The following is a 21,946-nucleotide window of genomic DNA, read 5'->3' as shown; positions in this document are numbered from 1 at the left end:
TTCTCTTCTCTTCTCGTCTCTTCTCTTTGCCTCTCTCTCTTTCTCTCTGCTTCTCCCTTCCTTGTCCTTGTCTCCGTCTCTGTCTGTCTCTGCTTCTCTCTTCTCTTCTCTTCTCTTCTCTTCTCGTCTCTTCTCTTTGCCTCTCTCTCTTTCTCTCTGCTTCTCCCTTCCTTGGCCTTGTCTCTGTCTCTGTCTGTCTCTGCTTCTCTCTTCTCTTCTCTTCTCTTCTCTTCTCTTCTCTTCTCGTCTCTTCTCTTTGCCTCTCTCTCTTTCTCTCTGCTTCTCCCTTCCTTGTCCTTGCTCTCCATCTGTGTGTATGTACAGTGTATTTGGGCGCCGGAGGTTTGTGTGTACATGTGTGTGTGACTGAGAGAGCATGCATGGGCTAGCATGTCCCTGCACGTCCCTGCATGGACGAGGCAGGGACACGAGAGAGTAAAGAAGTAAAACAAGTGAGACTAGATAGAAAGGGTGGCTGTGTTAATCGGCTAAATTGAAGAATGATCAAAAACTTAAATTACTCACAATATCCAAGACTTTGTTTATTGATATTTCTAAAACTTCAATTATTATTGTTATCAATATTTTTGTATTTTATTTATATATGAACATTATTTTAGGGGGCGAGTCGGCAAGGGATGGATATTAATATTGAGAGAGAGAGAGAGAGAGAGACTCGGGGGAGAAGGGATGTGAGAGGAACTGACCATCGAATGTGTAAACATTTAGAAAGTTGTGAGCTGAGAGTGCAGTAATAAGAAAAGGTACATGTGGGCGTGGCTTCTTGACCTCCCACTGAACTGGGTATGGTGAAAGCACGCGCGGTCACCAACCTGTAATTTATGCTGGTATCAAACTCCACCCACATAGCTAGAGAACCTTCCTGATTGGTCACTAACTTGGATCAGCTCATTGCAGGGTGTGTCTTGGGTGTGTGTGATACACACTTCCACATAATTTCATATGGCAATGATACATGCAGGGAGCTCTCTCCCTGACATGTGCAAACATTGCATTGCAAAGGCATATATAAACACGTCACAGATCAGCTATCTTCACAGAGTAACTTTGCAAGGTTAATCATGATATCAAATTCAGATGAGGAATAATAAGACATGTTTTATGTTGTTTATTACTGGTCTCTGTTTATCAGGATGACCCAATTTGTGCCATAGTCCGGGGCTGGGAATGCTCAGCCCGACAGTCTGAAGACCAGCAGGGTTCCGAGCTACAGCACTATTACAAATACTGTATTTTCACTTTTTCAGATTATTATTAAACGGTTAAACGAAACCGCCCGTATACGGTTAACCGTTTAGCACAAAAACCGTAATGACTCAGGCTTAGTCCCTCTGTCTCTCTGTCTCTCTTTCTCTCTGTGTGTTTGTCTAATACCTCTTATGTTCTGTTTCATAGCAGGGGGAAAAATATTTAAAACATTTCTGGGGCTACTTTTCAAGCTTGCTTGCAGAAAAATAACACTTTAATTTGTTTTGCATTGAACTCTATGCACATTTTGGGGGCCTCTTTTATTATTTTTCAGGGGGATCTTTTTGGCATTTCGAGGGCTCATTCACCCCGAGCCCCCCTGTATTTTTTCTCCCTGCCATAGGACTTGTGCGTGATTTATCTGTCTGCTTTTCTGTTCCCCTCTCTTACTTTCTTAATCTCTCTCTCTCTCTCTCTCTCTCTCTATGTCCATGTCCCCATGATATTCCTTCATATTTGTTAACACATGAGATGTTTCTCCAATATTCAGCTGTGGTTTCAGAGGAGTTTTACCATATCGGGTGTGGATGAGGCACTGAAGGTATTTGATTTTGTACATGACAGAGATTTGTCTGTTTGATCTCGTAATGTGACCCATCAGACACAACAATCAACAAATGTTCTGTATCTAGATACAGTGTTTGGAAACATGAGTGTATCTCTGCAACAGTCCCGTTTCTGTTTGCCTTTCCTTTACAAACAGGCGGTATTTCTGTCGAATATTTGACATTGTTTGAAGAAAACGATAAGTGATGAAGATTCATGAGATGATCTCGGGTCTAGACGGTTGCCAGACTGACATGTGTACACACTGCAGCTTCTTGGGAACATTAATAATGACATGGTTCTGGCAATTAATAGTTCTGTGGCCATGAAATTCAACCAGAACTGTTGTGACTCACTTTTGAGTGTTGTAGAAATACAAACATTATTACGTAGCATCAGTAGTAATGTTCTGAATCTATTAAGTAAACCTCATACTACATCTGCATTGCCTTTATGGGCTTAACATATATGTCATTTCCCAAGTCAATGGATTGAGAACAGATTTACAATTCACAAAAGACACAAGTTTGCACATGTTTTGTAGATAATTGTCACACTTGAATTTCCTCTTTCATCAATTGTATCAAAAAGGAAACTCATATGAGGATTTAGAGCATAGATAACTAGAAGCCTAACACTAGCATTCCGATTTTTCTCACATTCCGGTGTTTCATCGCTAAGCAACTGCTGGTAAACACACACAAAAAAAATCAAAGCCCCACCTCTCGAGTAAGGTTCTTTTAAACCCCAGGTTAAAACTTCATAGATTTTTGCAGTATAAATGCTCGCTTGCAAAACATCCATGAATTTTTCCAATCTTTGGTCACTTGACTCTATGTGCTGCAGCAACTTGTCGCACACGCATGTAACTCACACAACAACAACAAAATTCAAACATCAACGGTTTCTCATAGGTTTTCTAGTAGTGTAAATAGCAGTCTAAAAACCAATGCTTTTTCAAAAAATGTTTTCGGGGTTGTGTAAATGGGGTTAATATCATGTTATATACAGGCATGCACAACTTTTCAGGTTCCAATATTGTTTGTGTTTACCCACAGACCTGGTACTATGGTTTGCCCCCAGTGCTTTTGGGTCACAAAACTATCAAAGAGGTTAAAAAGAAGTGAATTCATTTATACCACGTGCAGTCAATTCTACACAATTGATTTGTTTGCATTTGAGCGATCACAAATCTATATTTGGTGGGTGAAGTGTCCTGATATCGAAAGTAGGTGCTAAATATTGCCTTGTTCTGGCTTTCGTTTTCATGAGTACTGTAAGTACTATACCCTTTTCTAACACAGAAGCACAGGTCTAGGAGGATCTGTAAACATTATTCCTGGTATACCGGAAGTCAAAATAAATGCTGCCCATTATATTGATAGGAGTACTCTCACAGTTTTTAAGAAGAAATATGACAAGTTGTGCTGTATAGAGTGGTGAAGTGTTACGTCATCAAAAATCTATTTTTAGAATTTCTCAATTTTTTCTTCATATTCCGAAAGAACATCAAAAATAATATCCAAATGTCGAAAACTAATTGAATATGTTAAGTATTAGCTGAGATATGACCATCTGAATGAATATATGTCCTATGGGAACTCAGTGTTATATGCTCTGGCTCCTAACCACTAGGAGCCAGAGCATATAACACTGAGTTCCTATGGGGAGTATATTTATTCAGATGGTCATATCTCAGCCAATACATAACATATTTAATTAGTTTTCGACATTTGGACATTATTTTTGATGTTCTTTTGGAATATGAAGAAAAAATTGAGAAATTCTAAAAATAGATTTTTATGACGTCACAGCTTCGGTACTCTATTATAGCAGTGTGAAATTAGCACCCATGTTTGTTGTTGTGGGTTGTTATTGTTGTTGTTGTTCTTTTTTTTTGGGGGGGGGGGGGTGGTGGGTGCAGCCAAATATTTTCCCCAATGTAGAACCATCTAGATGCATTATATAATCCTAGACTAGGATTCCTAGTGCACTTAGTAGTAGTCATAGGAGCATAGATAGAGTCATTAAAAGTAGGTGTGTGAACAGAATCGGCATGAATTATCATGCACATCTCATGGCTGTTATTATGGGCGCATACATGTAGCTGTGCCATAGCAGTATCAGGTGCATCACCACTCAATAGGCCTGGCTTCATCAGCTTGAGTTTGCCAAATAACCTTGTATTTTAACTATCCCGATCGCAAATTTACCAGTTAATTAGCGTCTTCATCAGCCCGCAGTTGCAATTAGTGAGATATTTGGTAGAGAAAATATCCCAAGATATCTTGGGCTAGTTTGCAAAATATCCCGCGCTAGTTTGCAAAATATCCCGCCATTTGTCTGATGTGTCTTCACCAGCCCGAAGACTCGTACTGAGCGAGATCACTTCATTGCGAGCTCGTCAGCGTGCTCGCCGATGGGTTAGCAGACTAGTTCACCGACGAGCTCGCTAGTGAACTCGTTCGTTCCAAAATATAGATTAGCTGCGAGCATGTCCGCGAGCTCGCCAATTTGGGGAAAAACAAGCTTGAGGCGAGCTTTTTCGGCAAACTCGTCACTGGCTGATCAGCTCATTGGCGAGCTCGGCAAACTCGTTTGCTCCAAATATGCATATTATTATTATAAAATTGGCTGGATTGTGGACTAGCATAGTGGAAGCATTGGATTAAATGAAAGTGTTATGAGACTCTCTCTCTCTCTCTCCTTTTCCCCACATGCCAAGAACTTGAAGCAGGAAAGGGACATGAAATTAATTTTTGAGTAGGAGATGATATTTCCTGCTCTCTATTTCTCCATCTTTCAATCTTCTGCAATGACGTCTTTAATGACCCCATTCACACGTTACGCAGTGAAACGCTGTGCACAGAAAAATAGAAATAATTGTATGAATGGACGAAGGGCACTTAAGAGGGGGGACGGGGAGGTCTTTAAAAAGAAATCAGTACTGAGTAGGTTATAATGGCCACTAGTTGTACTCACTTATGTATACAAATATTTGTTCATACTGAAAAGATATACGGTAATGTTAATAATATATGTTAAATGCGTAGAATACAGAATTGTGAGACACACGGTGCCTGTAAGTTTTGGTTCAATATCAGGGTATCAAAGATACAGCTCACGATCTGGATTAGACTGAGATCAAGATCAAGATTAAGAAACAAGAGCTCAAGATCAAGATAGAAAATGTTCGAAATCAAGATCAAGGTCAGGTCTGTACATGTGTCTTAAAGATCGTATGGTTTCCCTGAAAATGTATACTCGTACAATTATGTCTTTTCGATAAAGTGGAAACAAATAAAATAGAAATTTGAAACTTGAAACATTATCCATAGTCCATGTTTGTACTAAATGATGGTAAATGGTTTATATTGCTGACCTTGAGTAAAAGTATTGAGAACAATAGTCCTCGGATCAAGATTAAGATCAAGATCATGAGCTTCAAGACTGCACTTCGCTGATTTCAAGACAGATCTTGACGAGGTGATTGATCCGGAGATACCCAACACGATACTTAAGTCATTTTCTTGTGCCACAATTCTTTTTTAAGGCAGAAGAGTGCATGATATGTGAACTGAACCTAAACAGGTTGTTGAAAATTTCCTTCAGGATAGCATCGGGAAGTCTCCGTTTTATGATACTATCAGTGATGATGCACTCCCGCACACGTGCACATATTATCTATTAGGTTTGGCCTGAAACAGAATATGTCATGACAGAAGTGTTTAGTTGATAAAAGGATGTCCCCAATTGGTTGTTGTTTTGAAAGTTTGTTGTAATGATCATCAAGCAAGTATAATTATTTACATGTGGAAAAGTGATAAACATTTGGAAAAGAGTTCTATATACAGTGGTGTAATATTTATCCTAAAGAAATTGTATCCAACTTGAAGGGCTGGTAGTGTATAATGGCTCAACCATGATGGAATCATATTTTGAAGGGGAAAAAATGGTTTTGCAATAGTTGTTAATAACAAATTGTGCAGTATATACAGTATATGAATGTATTGAGTTGCTAACACCAGCAAAGTGTGAAAAAACTTGATGGACCTTGCTAGAAATGTCATTCACTGAAAAGCAGCAGTACACATACATTGTAACAAGATTGCAATTACTTTAAAAAATAGACCCAAGGCAAAATAACAAAAATATAGTGTTTCTGCTAATTACTTAGCAATTAATTTTCGGTACAAAGTATTTTAGTCGATGTTCTTAACATATTAAAGAAATTTTGATTGAGTTAGTTTGAGTTAGTGAGAATCTTTAATTTATGTCAATACCTCAAGTTCTGAACACTACCTTTGACTGAATATGTTTTGCCAAACCTAGGATGCGTTTATTGACCAAATTTTTGCCTAGAATCAGGTTTCTCAAACGTCTTTCAGGCAAATTTTGAAGGTGATAAACGCAAAGCCTTTTTTAAACGTCTTTAGATATGGGCATATCTAAAGACGCAAAAAGGTGTGTTTTGAATGTGACATACAGCCAGAATCACGTTTCTGAGAGATGATAAACGCAAAGCTGTTTTGAACCCCACATACAAATCGGACCTTCCCAGGTTAATTTCCGTTCGGAGGCTAGCGCGCTCCATGTGCTGTGTACAAGCAAGTGTGTGTAGTTGACCTCCGAGAATCTGTCTGCTTCCCGGGTCAAACGGCGCAAAGCAGCTGCGCAGAGACAAGGCCTTTATTTTTAATCGTGAAGAGACGATAAACGCGACATCCCGCAAATTACTTTCGTATAGTGGGGTTCGATAGTGGGGTTCGATAGTGAGGTTCGATAAACGCACCCCGATAAACACACCCCGATAAACGCACCCCGATAAACGCACCCCTAGTATCACAATTATCAGTTTTGGGTTTGCCCTTGTAATAAATTCTTATTTAAACATGAACTGCTTGCAAATTGCCTAGATTTATCTCCTGTAAAATCAACTTTTAATCCCTTGCTCATCCAAAATACATTTGGCATGTTGCTATTGGTTCCTAGTCTAGAGGTGCAGACTCTTGTCATTCTGAAAAAATACATGGTTACCTGAGTCATCCTGTTCGACAATGTTTAAAGTGGACTGCACTACTTGTAGCTACTTGCGCCTATATAGCAAACAATGCTAAATGGTACCTGTTGGTCCCCCTTGATCCCCTTTTTCTTATGTTAATTGAGAGCTGATTTGATGAGCTAACCACTTGTCAGTGACCATGCAGGGAGGTTTAATCCCTCCTCGCCAAACTAGTGCAGACAGGCTTTAATTGGTTTTTCATTATACAGCTTAGGTTAAAAGAGGGCTTACTTTGAATCATCGGGTCAACGCGTCCGGTCGGGTGGTTGCGTTACACAACCTTTCGGATGGCGGACGATGATGCCACCTTTGGATGATTTGCCGAAGGTTTTTTTTACAAACATTACCCTCAAAATGTCATGAATAAAGGGGCACGTTTTCTCAATAGGTTGGGTAATGCCACCCGACCCGGTGCAATGACCTGATGATTTGAAGTAAGCCACTAAAAGGGGAGATCACTTTATAATTGTATGTTGTGTCCTAGCAATAATAATAATAATAATAGTATGTTCTTACATACTGTAGCACAATCCAGGACCACAGGCCCTCTCAAAGCGCTTTACAGCTATTTATTATTACCCGAATACCCGTGACCCTGGTCATCAGATTCAGGATCAACCGCACACAATGTATGCACATTCTCCACTCCCTAGGGAGTATTCCTGCCAGGCGTCATTTTTACAAGTGCCCACTTGCTCATTCTACCGGGTACCCATTTAACACCTGTGTGGAGAGTGGCAAATGTAGATCAATGTCTTGCCAATGGACATTAGTGCCGTGGCGGGACTTGAACCGTGGACCTTGTGATCCACAGTCCGGTGACATATCCACTTGACCACGACACCTCTACCTTACACTAGTTTCCATGACACTTGTTTTTGGCTGAATTCCGTCAAAAATACAGGGTTAAGATTGGTGTGAGGGTATCACTTGAGTTTTAAAGAAGTTTTAGTTAGTGTTCGGATTTGTTAGATGTGTTTTGTCCACGGTTGACGTTAGGTGTTTGCCAAGGGTAGGATATTGATCGCACAGTAATTTGGGTCATGTGTCATAGAACCTTCCTGTCTTGTCAAGGTCTTTGTCATTGCCATGGTAATAGCTCATTTTTTTGTGAGCCATAAACATTTGTGTACTTAAAGCCCCACTACACTACTTATAGCTACTTGCGCCCTCTATGTAGCATACAATGACTAATCGGTGACCATTGGTCCCCCATGATCCTCTTTTTCTTATGTTAATTGAGAGCTGATTTGATGAGATAACTACCTGTCAGAGACCATGCAGGGAGGTCTAATCCCTCCTGGCCAAACTAGTGCAGTGGGGCTTTAAAACACAGAGTTAATGCCCCTACAGATGAACTGTAGATACTTTTAGAAGGAATTAATTTATTGGAAATGAAATAACAGAACTCGGGTTCTATGGGAGGAAAGGATTATTTTATGGTTACCACCATTGAAGGTTTTATATCAAGGCTTGATTTGTGACTGACCATTGTTTGTTATTTACTGTGTTTGTTTGTACCTGTAAGTGGGGCTTGACACTAGCAAGTGCCGGGACACATGGGTGCCAAAAATCTTTGTCCAAAGTCCAAACCTCCCAAATTTCAATTTTGTTTACGGTATATATTTTTTTTTACAGAGCTCATACATGTACATACAGATTCTAAAAATTTGAAATCATACTCTTCTCCAAAAAAAGTTAGTATTGAGACCTGTTGTAAGCAACTTGTTTCCCTAGCTTACTGTAATATCCTTGCTAAATCTCAATTTGGTGTGGAGTATCATGTACAAGGCACCATAACTTATGAACGGGACTACTGGAACAGTTGGAATTTCCCTCTGGGGGTAAATTAGTGGAAATTGGTGCTTAATAGTGGTCAGGCATGAAAGATTATGAGCTAAAATAAGATGACGTGCAGATGGACATTGACAGATAATTTTAGCCACCGTCTTCAGCTAGCTTGAAGAAATATAAAGTATAAAGGGTTTATATGCTTGCAACCATCACACCTTTTGGTTTATTGTTAAGTTGGTGTGAAGATACACACATATAAAACACCATAACTGATGGATGTGATTGTGCAGATGAGGGAACTCCCCAAGTTAGGGGGAGATGGGGGAATCAGTTCTTTTGGCGGTCAAGCATGAAGAGAAGGAGCTACCGGTATTAAAAATAATCGCATATAAAACACTGTAATTTATGGATAGTAATGTGCAGAAAGGGGAACTCCCTTTTGGGAAAGATGGTGAAAATCAGTGCTTTTGTAGGTCGAGCATAAAACAAATCAACCACGACAGAGAATTGTAGTCACCATGGGTGCGTTTAAGCTTAAATTTTGAAGGCATCATCGTTATCGCAGTTCCACGGTGTACTGTTTATGCTCACTTCTCTGGCTCCTCCAGGCAATTCTCCTTGGGTGGCCTTAATTGGTCTTCCAGCTGGATTCGCAAACCTTCACTGTGCATGCTACGTAGACCCACTAGAGGTCAGTGCGTTGACCCCATTTAAACGCGTTTACAAATTGTAAACGCTATTTGTAAACGCATCTTTTTGTGAGTTTACGATCGGCGATCGTGATCGCCGTTTTTTGGTGATTCTACAAAAGTGAGCATGGACGCAACCGTGTTTTAAACTAAACGCGTAACAGATGCCTGATTCTGGCCAGAAAAAGTTAAGCATAAACACGCCCTTAGTTAGAACTTAGAAGCATAAAAAGAGTTTATGCCTGCAAAAAACAATTTGCTTCAATTTGTTGTCCTCAAGTTGGTGTGTATAAAACACCACCATAGCTAAATGAATGGGACTAATTGCTGAGGGGGAGAAAGTAGTCCCTCATGGGGTATAAAAATGGATGTAAAAAGCAGTGCTTTGTTGGCAGCATTCAGTTTCAGTTTCAGTTTCAGTTTCAGCATTAAACGGTAAGGAACTGTAAATACTTGATGAATCGACAACAATATTCAATTGCAATTGCCAACTGGGGACAGCTTTAGCTTGAAGCATTCTGACAAGAAAAGTATTCCCCATAATGCCTTTGGGGTTTATCGTTTGCACTAAAGTCTAAACATAGATAGGCCTACAAGTGGTGTGAAGATCATTACATACTAGACACCATGATGTATGAATGGGACTACAACAAAGAGAAGAACTCCCTCTTGGGTTTAGAATGTGGAAGTCGGTCATTTGTGGACGACTTTGATGAATAGAAGGGAGTTTTGCCTGCAGTCAAAGTATGAGAGGGGGGGGGGGAATGGGGGAAATTTCAAGTAGCATTTTTGGGGGCCCGCTTTGTTGATTTTTTTCTTCTTCATGCTTTTACAAATTTGAGAATCAAACATTTTTCCTGTCCAAATAATGTTTTGGACTATTTTTAGGGTGACAACTGATGACAACTGAATTTTTCAATTGTTTGGATAACAATGTTTCTTGTATTTTGATATCAGTCCTCAGCAGGAAATCAAATATTTCCTGTTCAGGATGCACAGAAATGACACCTGACCGTCAACTGGGTATTTATTTAATGTGCATCATATGTCTGAAAAAACACAATATTTTGCAAATTTATTTGCATGAGTGACTCATGAAAGGAGGAAAAGAAGATGTCTTTTGCAGAGCTTATGTTTACTGACTAAATGGCTGAGTTGATGTGCCTCGGGGAGTAAAATTACAATGAGGGAAATGTTTCTTTGGAAATTGAAGATACCTGTACGTCCATGTGTAGCAAATTTCATGTCAAGTTTTCTATACTTGGCAAAGGCACAAAGGAACAAGCATAAACAAAACAAACAAGCACCAAAAAGAACTCAAACAAAATTTAGACAATTAATAATTAGTTGTGCATCTACACTGTACCTCTAAAATGTTATTCTTTGAAATTTGTCATGACCTATTTCAACTTCTATAAATAGATATAGAAAAATTATGGTCAAGTTCTAAAATCAGCTGCAATTACAAGCAGAAATTGTTGATTTTTCTCACATTCCAGTGTTTCGTCCGTAGTTCCTAAACAACTACCGGCCAACATGTCGAAAAACTGAAGTAAACAAATTCACCTCAAGAGTATATTTATTTTAAACGCCTGCTAACATTTTACAGATTTTTTGCAGTGTAAATGAGAACTTCTGTATTATGCCAGTATTTTGTCGCACAACTCTCCTCGCTTCTGCGGGATCGCACACAGAGTAGCGACAAGTTGGTTTGCGCATTTCTCACAGAAAAAACGTTATGAGCAAACACCATCAGGGGGTTGTCAGGAGTGTAAATGGCAGTCCACAAAAATCATAATTTTTCAAAATGATTTTGGGCTGAGAAAATTGGCCAATGGTAAATGTAGATTTTGCCGTACATTGGCAATGGAAAAAGCTTCTGTAACCCTAAGGTTGTTGGCTTTCACTCTGGTCTTTGGCCTCTTCTAGTACCAGCAAAAGTTTCACCTAGATCGACATTGACAGGGTGAACTTTGGCTGTTTTTGTTGACCATGTCGCTACTACGAACAATCACTTTCTATTTTAGTTCCTCTCCTACAGTTCCTGTTTCTATTTATAGCATGGCAAAAGTGGCTCAGTGTTATTGTCTTTTGTCCACTTAAAGTCTGTTATGTTACGGTCACAAAGGTTTGTACGAACGATAATTTCGTACGAATCTCCCTGTTTTTCCATTGTCTGAAAATCGTTCGTACGGCGTTCGTAGCAGTTCGTAATGGCATTTGTGACCGAGGTTTTACAATGCCATGCCATGTCATGATCACTGTAACTGTTGGTAGTGAAGTTCTTATGACTACACAGTCAACTTTTCAAGACACAATATAATTTGTTTGTGTGTAGGCAAGATGCAGTAAAACCTGTTCATAAAGGCCACCCTAGGAAAACAGAAAAAGTTGCCACTGTAGACAGGTGACCTTTCTAGACAGGTTCCACAACACACATCTTTTGTCAAGGGTGACAAAAGTAAAGTGCATGACTACTGTAGACAGTTGACCTTTTATAGTGGGTGGTCAATATTAGACAGGTTTGACTGGGTTGAAGTTAAGAAGAAGAAAAAATGATAAACAAATCATTGTAAATATGATAAAAATGTGTTTTAAAAATATTAAATAAAGTCACAAAATAAACCTTCTGTATGTAATTATGTGGAATAAGTGCAAGTCACTATGAAAATGACTGACAAAGAAAGCGGACAAAATATACAGTTCCTCAGGTAGACAAAGGAACATCCCTTCACTGCTATTATGTAAAAATGTGTAGAACAGGTGCCAAATGCATATTCACCTTTTTACATAATAGCAGTGAAGGGAAGTTCCTTTGTCTACCTGAGGAACTGTATATTTTGTCCGCTTTCTGTGTCAGTCATGTTCATAGTGAGTGTTATGTTATTGGAGGCAGAAATAATTAATCTTGCCTGTGAAATATTGATTTGTGCCCCCCCCCCCTCAAAAAAAAAAATAATAATAATAATTAGATAAGAAATAAATTTATGATAAATAATATCATTAAAAATAACTAATAATAAAAATAAAATAAAAAATAATAAAAAAATAAGATAAATGAAACAACTATAATAATCAAACAAATGCTTAAGTCGAACAATTCTCAATATTTTTTTCTTGCATTCTTTCTTTCATTTCTGCAGGAGAAGACGTATCATAACTACAACGAAATCCGCTTCATGCCCAATCGGTTCAAGGAATACCTGCTGTCTCAAGAGATCGGCTTTGCAAGCTGTGAAGTCATCGGTACTCCCATCAACAAGTCTAAAGGTTTGGAGTAGAATATAATAGCCAGTTTAAAGATACTATGTCCCTTTGCAGCATACATCAAATTCTGTAGAACTTTGCGGGAACTATGAATATGTCATGTATATCCTATCTGTGAAATATAAACATTAACAGTGTCCTAATATTCAAATTATGCAAGGAAATCCGTTTATTTGCTAGACTTCACTGTCAGACACTATGGAGTGACTGACTGGCTTTTTTTATTCTTTGGTAATAATATACGGTACATAAATTGAGCTGTAAAGGTACATGAGCATTTGTCTACATTAATAACCCAATTCTTGTAATGGCCAAAATTAAACTTATTGAATCTTTGCGCAGCATATAACATACGACCATTCATTACAATGGTCTGAAAATCAGACTATTACTTACTGGCTCTATAGCTCTTAAGTCAATTCGACAACTAATAGTCGGTATTTTCCTACTTAAAGACATTTTCAAGCACCCTTTTTTTTAGGGAAGTTCTAAATTAGTATTATCTTTCAATTGCCGTTGCAAATGTGACATAGTACCTTTAAATTGACTTGGTAACATTGCCTCAGATTCTGAAACAAAATCCTGGATTTTGCCCATGCTGCAATAATTATAAACTTTTAGGTTAGTCAGGAATCCCATGACTTTTACAAGCCGATTGCCTGTCTGATTATCAAGAAATTTGTGATTGGAAATGGAATTTAATTTGTCTTTTTCTCACATTTTTTATAACACTACAGTCTATTGGGGAAAATGAGTGGTAAAACCGGTCACTCAAAGATTTTAATTTTTTTTTTGAGGCACTTCATGATCATTTTGAAATGCAATTTTTTTTTAGGGCTTCAATATTACACCATATTACAGACACTGATAACGCGCAGGGCCATGCATCTCAGATTTAACATTGTTAAACGATGCTTTCAACCTCTTTTATGCCATTTATTTTTATGTTTCAGGTAACAGAATTTATACAGGGAAGTACATTTCAACAAGTGGTGGTCCTTTTGTAATTGGCAATCATTTTATGATTCACAAAATTCGTCAAAGATTTTATCACTTTATTTTCAAGGATTTCAATCTGAGTTTTGAGATTTCACCTTGACAAACCTTGACTGAAATCTGTCAGAACTTTACTCTGAATGTTGCCTAGGTACAGTGCAGTAGATGCGTGTCTTCGTGTCTTGAATCTGTGAGAATCTACGAAATACAATCGAGATCACACAAATGTTGTGAATACTACTCATGGTGAAAAGCATTCGCATCATTATGTACATTATGTTGTTGCCAAAAGACCTTGCGTTGATTCATCTTTTATTCCCTTTGAATTATGAATGCACCTTAATATATTTTACATCAAATTCATGTGCCTGATCTCATTTATCTACAGTTTTTTTAGATCCCATCTTAAATGTGTTCTGTGAAAATTTTGTTTCTTAAGGCAGTTTTGGAAACGACTCCCTCTCAAAAAATGAAATGGAAGCTCTTATTACCAATCATGTGAAAGAATATTTTTTGACTAATACGTGATGATACAAATTTTGCCGAAAAACCGCCTACTAACTGATATATTTGGTAAGATATTATATCTATTTGGACCGGATAGATATCATGCGTATGTTGCGCACGTGTTGCGCACCCCAATATACATCTTTCTGTGCAGTGCTTGTAACTTTACCAAGACTGGGCCAAATTTTTTATCATTTTGATGATTCCAGAACCTTGCTGTACACACCAATACTTTTATGCTAGATGATCAACCTTTTCTGATTGATTCCACAACGATTCTTTCACAATGCAATCGCATGACCATTACTGGTCTTTCTCTTTAACAATATTACTTGTCCTCTTCCATTGTCCTGCAGGTTTTAGACGACCCATGATGATGTTCACCAAGCTACAGTCCAGTAGTCGTCCAGTCAGCAGAAGACCTTCCACAGAGAGACCTCCTGCAACTGTAACCTCGTCCATTCCTGCGGCCGCTCCCCAACCCCTGATGCAACCAGCTGCAAGCTCTTCTACCACCGCGACACCCAGTATTCGAGATGAGGCGAGGTCGAAAGTAAAGGGAAAACTCCTTGCAGAAACCATTCCTACGGCTGCTGCTCAACCCTTGATGAAGTCGGAGGTTAGCTCTTCTGCTGCGGAGACTTCAGGGTTTGGTAAGAAGGCGAGGTCGAAAGTAAAGGAAGAACCCTCTGTAGAAACCGTTCCTACGGCCGCCGCTCGACCCTTGATGAAACCGGAGGTAAGCTCTTCAGGTATTGGAAAGAAGGGAAGGTCGAATGTAAAGGAAGAATCCTCTGTTCCTGCCGCCAATCCTCAACCCTTGATGAAGTCAGAGGTAAGCTCTTCTTCTGCTGCGGAGACTTCAGGTGTTGGAAAGAAGTCCATGTCAAAGGTAAAGGAAGAACCCTCTGTAGAAGCCATTCCTACAGCAGCTCCTCAATCCTTGATAAAGTCGGTGGTAAGCTCTTCTGCTGAGGACACTCCAGTGGAGACTACAGGTATTGGAAAGGAGGTGAGGTCCGGTGTGATGCAGGAGCCAACGGCACAACCAATGGCACAGAAGGAGGAGATGGAGGGGGTAAAAGTCGAGGTGATGGACACTGCAGAGATCCCGGAGGAAGCAGAAAAGAAAGGTGTTGCCATGACAATCAAGCATGAGGATAACAAGGTTACTGATGACACTACGAGTGATGCACTTGCTATGGCAACTGTTAAGATTGAAGCAGAGAAGATGGAGGAGAAAGGATCATCATCGTCAACCACAACATCATCATCTAGGAAAGACATGGAAACAAAGAAAGAGGACGAGGAGGGCCGTAGAAATGAAAAGGATTCTGGGGGTACCACTTAAAAGTGTTCCAGAAAGAATTTCACAAGACAATCACTCTGAAAGCAGTTCATACAAAAATGACCTATCTTACATGTACTTGTACTTTTCTGCGTTAAAAAAGGTATGCAATGAACATCAGATAATCAGATGACCTATTTGTTAATGATTGAGCGAGCACAATTATTCCCCCTATCAAACACCAACTCTTAATATAAAGTGAGATGAAGCAATTTCTAGCTTGAAGTGTCTAATCTTTTTTTTAAAAGGTTGTAATTGTTTGTCTTGCCTGTTAAGTGTGAAGAGATTTATCCTCGGTTCACATATTCTCAAGGAACTGTTTATGAAATATAGAGAAAAGGAATAAAGACATTTACAGGGGAGGGGGGGACAATTACAGTTTGAGTTGAAAATATTTCTTTTGGCAGTTTGATGACAGAAGTAGTGAAATGGTTCACAAAAAGTAATGCGTCTAGGCTCATATACATGTATCATGTAAGATAAGTACTCACAGAGTCATTTAAGTAAAAATAGAAACAAAAATTTTCTGGCTAGACGTGGTCACTTCTGTTTTTGATAGTTTGGATGTTGATTTCTCATGATCCCCAAACAAAACAATGCCAGGAGGAAAACAACATTTGTCATTGATCTAAAATTGGCACTTTTGCGTCATACATTTGGAACAATTACAAGAAAGAGGAATCTCTTTTATATTATCTTTCCCTGACTTCTTTTTGGTAGCTCGTAGATAGGAAAATGGAGGAAACGAATCTAACCAATGGACTATATTGTCCTTCCCTTTGCATCTAATTAGATCAAGATTTGAGTTTTAACGCTTGACGTCACGGCACATCCTTGAAGCTTTTCTGCTAGTGTTGATGGGACCACGGTCGTAGTGTGTTCCTTCAGACCCTTTATCACCAGAAGCATCAGTTTTAAAGCAGAAGCAAAAGATTGATTGCATACCTCTATTCTAAGGTCATCGATGTTGCACTTGCTAGCCAGATGAGGCTGCAGTATCTACGTTTGGTTTTGGCAATTCACTGGATTGAGGGGGGGGGGGATGGTCCACTGCAGTTAAAGTCTATCCATAACGCTTTATCTCTTTGAAGAAATTAAGCCGATAGTAAATGCTGCCTAGTGCAGATGTTGGATCACCATTACAAATTGATATACACACCCCAGCAAAGACTGTTACAGGTAGTGTACTTTGTTTTCCTCTTTTGCTAGGATAGCATTTTGAATTTTCGAGGCTTGAATCTGAGACTAGCAGAGTAAGAGAGATCATTTGTCAGACAACTTAATAATTGGCCAATTGGGAGATGTAATGATGAGGTAATTGGCTTTCACTCTCTCTATGTGCAAGGTGTGGTTACAGACCAGTGTGCTGTATCTACATAGGCCTGTCTTCATCAGCTCGAGTTTGCCAAATAATCCGCTATTTTAACTATCCCGATCGCAAATTAGCCAGTTTATTCATGGCTTCATCAGCCCGCAGTTGCAATTAGCGGGATATTTGGTCGAGAAAATATCCCAAGAAAATTCGGTCTTGTTTCCAAAATATCCCACTATTTGGGAAATAGAGGGCTAATTTGTGCCCGTCTAAGCTAGCTTGTGATGAGCGTATTGGTCTGGTGAAGACGCAATTATGAGCTTCGGGATAATATCCCGAGTCTGAAATTAGCGGGTTATTTGTCAAACTCGAGCTGATGAAAACAGGCCTATTGTGGACTTGTTTGATTACAGCATTGTTGCATTTTTATGTGTTCAGACAACCAGTGTGTCTGTGCTAGTGAAGGTCTGGACATCAGGCTAGCAACATGAATGTTACTGCATGATCCCGTGATATCATTTCACTTTTCAACTTTTCTTTCTTCTTCCCCCCCCCCCCTTTTGTTCAAAACAAAAACTTCTTGTTCAATATTAAGTGATAAAGATCTGATCCATGTGACTTTACTCGATCAGCAAGATTAAGTCATCGTCAATTGTTGACTTGAAATCAGATGGCAAATTAGCAAAAGGATTATAATGCCTGACTGTGCACACCATGCAATGCTCAATGGAAGGTCTGAAATAAAGACTAGTTAAAATGTTGACTGTTCAGACCAATAATGATCCTGATTTCTACATGAGATTAAGTTTGTCACATATTAATAAAAATCCCTTGTTTTACCAGGGACCTGCCACAACCACTGATTGATAAATACTTCAAAGACTTATCTCCACCTTAGCTGGTTTAGATCTAATTTCTCTCCGTCATTTTTCGTACATTTTGTCTACTCCTTCGTTGTCTGCACCAAGATGCAGATTGGCGATATGCTAGTCTGCACTCTCAGACTCTAATTTGGCACTTAACGTGAATGACCACATGTCTACAAAGACCATATTTTGTGTTTCCCTTCAAAATGTTTCTCATTGAAACAGGCACCTGTACATAGAGACCACCTGCCTATAAAGACCACTTTTCGTGTCTCCCTTGGGTGGTCTTTATAGACAGCTTTCACTGTACATAGTCTTGAGCCGAGCCTAACTTCTGTCAGTCTCTGGTTCTTTGTCAAGAGCAGCTACAGTACAGGGACTATAGACTGCGGCCTCTCTATAGTCTCCAAGCTCAGACCCTCTGTTATGCATTACAACTGACAAGGGTTTGTCCCTTAAAGCCTGTCTGCACTAGTTTGACCAGGGAGGATTAGACCTTGCAAGGTCACTACTTTGTGGTTATCTGATTAGCTCTCGATTAACATAAGAAAAAGGGGATGATGGGGGATCAACAGGCACCAATTAGGCATTGTTTGCTATATAGAGGTGCAAGTAGATACAAGTAGTGCAGACAGGCTTTAAAACTAGCAGTCTACAGCTCTCTTAGAGACAACAATCAGGATACTTGTGCGGCGTCAAGATTAGGAACTAGACTAGCGCGACCGGCGGAGTTCATTGTCTGACAATGCTTTGGGTTTTAGTGTGCCACCTCTTGGTTTCCTGTCTGGACCCATGGGAGCTGTGAGCAATAGAGTGTAATGCCCTGTTCTCATGTTTTCAGTAGGAGCCAGCATCTTTCTGTATGTATGGGACTTGCAAAGCTGGTTGGTTTTGAGAATCCAGCATCTTTGCTTATGTTTGGGACTAGGTTTTTGAAGAAAAAAAAGAGTGTAATGCCCTGTTCACATGTACAGTAGGAACCAGCATCTTTGTTTATGTATATGGGACTAGTAAAGCTTGCTGGTTTTGAGAATCCAACATCTTTTCTTATGTAGGGGGCTAGGGTAAAATTTCTGCTTAATAAAGGAACGATCATTGTCTTTGTTCTCATGGGAGTTCTTACTTCGCAATAGGTTGGATAATGAAAGAAAAATTGTAATGCTCTGTTCACATGTTCAGTAGGAGCCAGCATCTTTGTTTATGTATGGGACTAGCAAAGCTTGCTGGTTTTTGATAATTAAGCATGTACCAGAAGGATCTTGCCAAAATCAATCCATCAAAAATTTTAAAATGCAAAACATTTGTAAGATTCTTAGAACAAGTACACTGCCTCCTCATAAACACAATTGTTTTGACCTGTCTTAATGCCAACAAAACAAAGATCCCTTTTCCCCATGTGCTTTGCCAACAAAGGAAATACAGTCAATCAGCGGGGAAAGACCTTGAACCCAGAAAGGAGAATGGTGCCAAAAGGTTTGCTTTGACATTTGGATATATCATAACAATATCTGTACAGGAGATATATGTGTAAAAACTGATAAAGAGATAGAGAGAGAGATAATGGATTTGTTATTTGCTAATTTTTTTGCTGTTATTAACATGAGGAAGCAGTATGGGCCATCTCTCACAGTTTGTAGGAATTCTATCTTCAAAAAGTCCAGTTACTCTTAGACAGCAAACATACAGCGCATTACTGCAGGAGATCTGGAAAATGATAGTATGGTGTCCCCAAAATGCACCCAAAAAATAAACGCTGATGGAATTTAACCAGTCTGTTTTCCCAGAGGTGCAGAAACAGAGTTTAGCAGACGCTAACATCATTGGATGTCTGAAAATTGGACAATGCGTGCAGCAATACATCATGTCACATGACCTACTAAACGCTGAAGTACGACCCGTATCTACAGCAATTAGAAGGAGAGCGTATTCGGTAAAATCCATCTCTAGAGACGAGTAGGCCATTTCGTTCAAGTTGTCATCCGATTATGGTGTACTGTAGCCGCTCCTGACATAGCTAAGGCATAAATCCTCATGACCAGGTCCGTCGGAGAGGACCTAAAGCCATGGGCCGTCTGGTTGCTTACTTGCAAGCATTTCTGCTTTCTTAGCAGTCGGGTAAAATAACCACCACCACCACCACTATAGCCAGAGACTGACATATCTAGGCTCTGCTCAAGGCTTTAGGAATTGTGGTAAATTGTCAAATTAGAGTCTGTGCTTGCGGATTGGTAGGGGCAGGGGAAGAGATGTGGGATGGTATGAAAATATCTACTTTATTCCAAACATTTTATATTTCTTTACTTATTTTCCAAGACTTTTCTAAGATCTCTGGTAATGGAAGCCTCCAGATTTATTCTGGAGGGTGAGAGTGCCAAAGAGTTCTAGAATGTGCCATGCTGTTAATGAGTGAGAGCAAAAAAGGCGTTAACTCTATAAAGTGCCATAACTTATACATTTAGTAATAGAAAACTACTGATTTATTCTCCAGGGTGAGAGTGCCAAAGAGTTCTAGAACGTGCCATGCTTTCAACAAGTGAGAGCCAGGAAGGCATTACCTCTATAAAGTGCCATTACTTATGCATTCTGTAATTGAAGCCTAGATGTATTCTCGAGGATGAGAGTGCCATAAAGTTCTAGAATGTGCCATGTTGTCATTGAGTGAGAGCCAGGAAGGCGTTAACTCGATGAAGCACCATTACTTATAACCCTTCTGGCACTCTGCACCAAAAATGGTTGGAGGGAGGATAGTGCTTCTTGGTATGTAGTCTCCGATTTCAAGACCCTGTTTCAAAGCATTTTCTATATACTGTAACATGTTTGTTATTGATGAAAAGTTTAATGAAACAAGGCCTGGGAGTTCAAATCTTAATGTCCGTGTGCCCCACTTTCCTTGAATTTCAAGTTCCCTACTTATTTTTCTATTTTTAAATAATTTTTTTTAGGATACTATATTTAGAAGTGACCATCTTCTTTTAAGACCAGAAAATGTTTGTTTTCCATGATAGCTACTAGCTAGATTTTGGGATGTTTCAGGAATAAGTTAAAGTTAAAGTAGATACGGTATATATTATTGTTAAACCAGAAACTGCAGCAACATGAAACTGTCACGGACAAGCAACTTCTAAGATCCTATCTGCACATGGGCAGATATTAAGGTCATTTGTACAAAACAGTAAAACCCACCAAGACGACTGCTGGATGCGTGTTCATGAAAATTATGTAGTCATCATTCATATATGCACTGGAGGTAAAATCTCTGATAAACAGGTGGAAGTATTCTCTTTCGAGAAGGCACACAAAAGGTATTCATGAAGCACCTCAATCACTTTGGCAGGGATTATTCTAAAATGCACAAAGTGGGACGTCTCCATGTTTAACAGATCCGTGGATATCTGGGGGTCAATTGTACAAGTGCTAGCTCTGAAGTGGCTTATTGTAAAGATGTCCATTTTTCCACAGCGTGAAACTATTGCTTTTGGTGTCATTCAATTAACTCACGGCATTAAAACTATTTTGAATTTTGAATCTCAACCACTTATGAAATTCACAAACATTTCATGCACACGCTAGTTTCTGGTTATACTGGAAAAGAGGAATCAATTCCATTAGTTGCAGTTGCTGAGTTTATATGTTTAAATCGAAGTAAGATTTGTTTTTAATAGTTTTATTCAACAAAAGATTAATTCATTACTTAATCACTTTATCATTTGTGAAAAGAATAATTAAATCAATAGGATTTACAGTGAGACTCTCGACTAAACTTTTATGCCAAAAATACTCTGCTGCGAAACTCAAACTCACTTCAAATCATGTGTAGTTTGACATGAATGAGTTCACATATTGATATGTTGTCTACCTCTCTTCTAGAGTTGTACTAAAGGCTTGTTCAGACTTCAGATACAGTGCGGTAATCCACGGCAAAAAAAAAAACTGCCAGATATTTCAATATGTAGAATGACTGGTAACTGTGCGCAACAAAGGAAGTGCTTGCATTCACTGAGATCTTTGTTGTTAGATTAAGAAATTTGAAGCGTTTAACACTTGACTTCGTCTTAAACGCTGCGGTTTTGAACGAGCCTTTGATCTGTGATGTGTTTCTTTGTGAAATGTGCTGCACGTGGGTAGAGAGGAGTTGACTCACTTGACTGCTATTGGCATGACATTAAGAAAACTACAGAGGGCAGGCTTGATTATTCATACTTGGGTCACGTTAGGCTTCAACATAACTGAAGATGCCAGACATAATTATATTGGAATTTAATCTGTGTTAGAATAAGCAGTGATATTTCT

At 39.1% G+C, this 21,946-nt stretch overlaps 1 protein-coding gene across 1 annotated transcript; it reads left to right on the top strand.

Annotated features, from left to right (window-relative positions):
• Window positions 1–12,435: 12,435 nt before the first annotated feature.
• On the top strand, window positions 12,436–15,716 carry LOC754045 (endochitinase A1). The gene is made up of 2 exons (XM_030979668.1): window positions 12,436–12,630; window positions 14,487–15,716. Exons 1-2 carry the CDS (start codon window positions 12,444–12,446, stop codon window positions 15,479–15,481), a joined length of 1,182 nt encoding a protein of 393 aa, XP_030835528.1. The 5' UTR covers window positions 12,436–12,443; the 3' UTR covers window positions 15,482–15,716.
• Window positions 15,717–21,946: the final 6,230 nt, after the last annotated feature.

The sequence above is a fragment of the Strongylocentrotus purpuratus genome, unplaced genomic scaffold (genome assembly GCF_000002235.5).
Source record: "Strongylocentrotus purpuratus isolate Spur 01 unplaced genomic scaffold, Spur_5.0 spur5_contig_816, whole genome shotgun sequence".
Classification (NCBI taxonomy): Eukaryota; Metazoa; Echinodermata; class Echinoidea; order Camarodonta; family Strongylocentrotidae; genus Strongylocentrotus; species Strongylocentrotus purpuratus.
The sequence above is the reverse complement of the archived record's forward strand: the minus strand, read 5'-3'. Positions and strand labels throughout refer to the sequence as shown.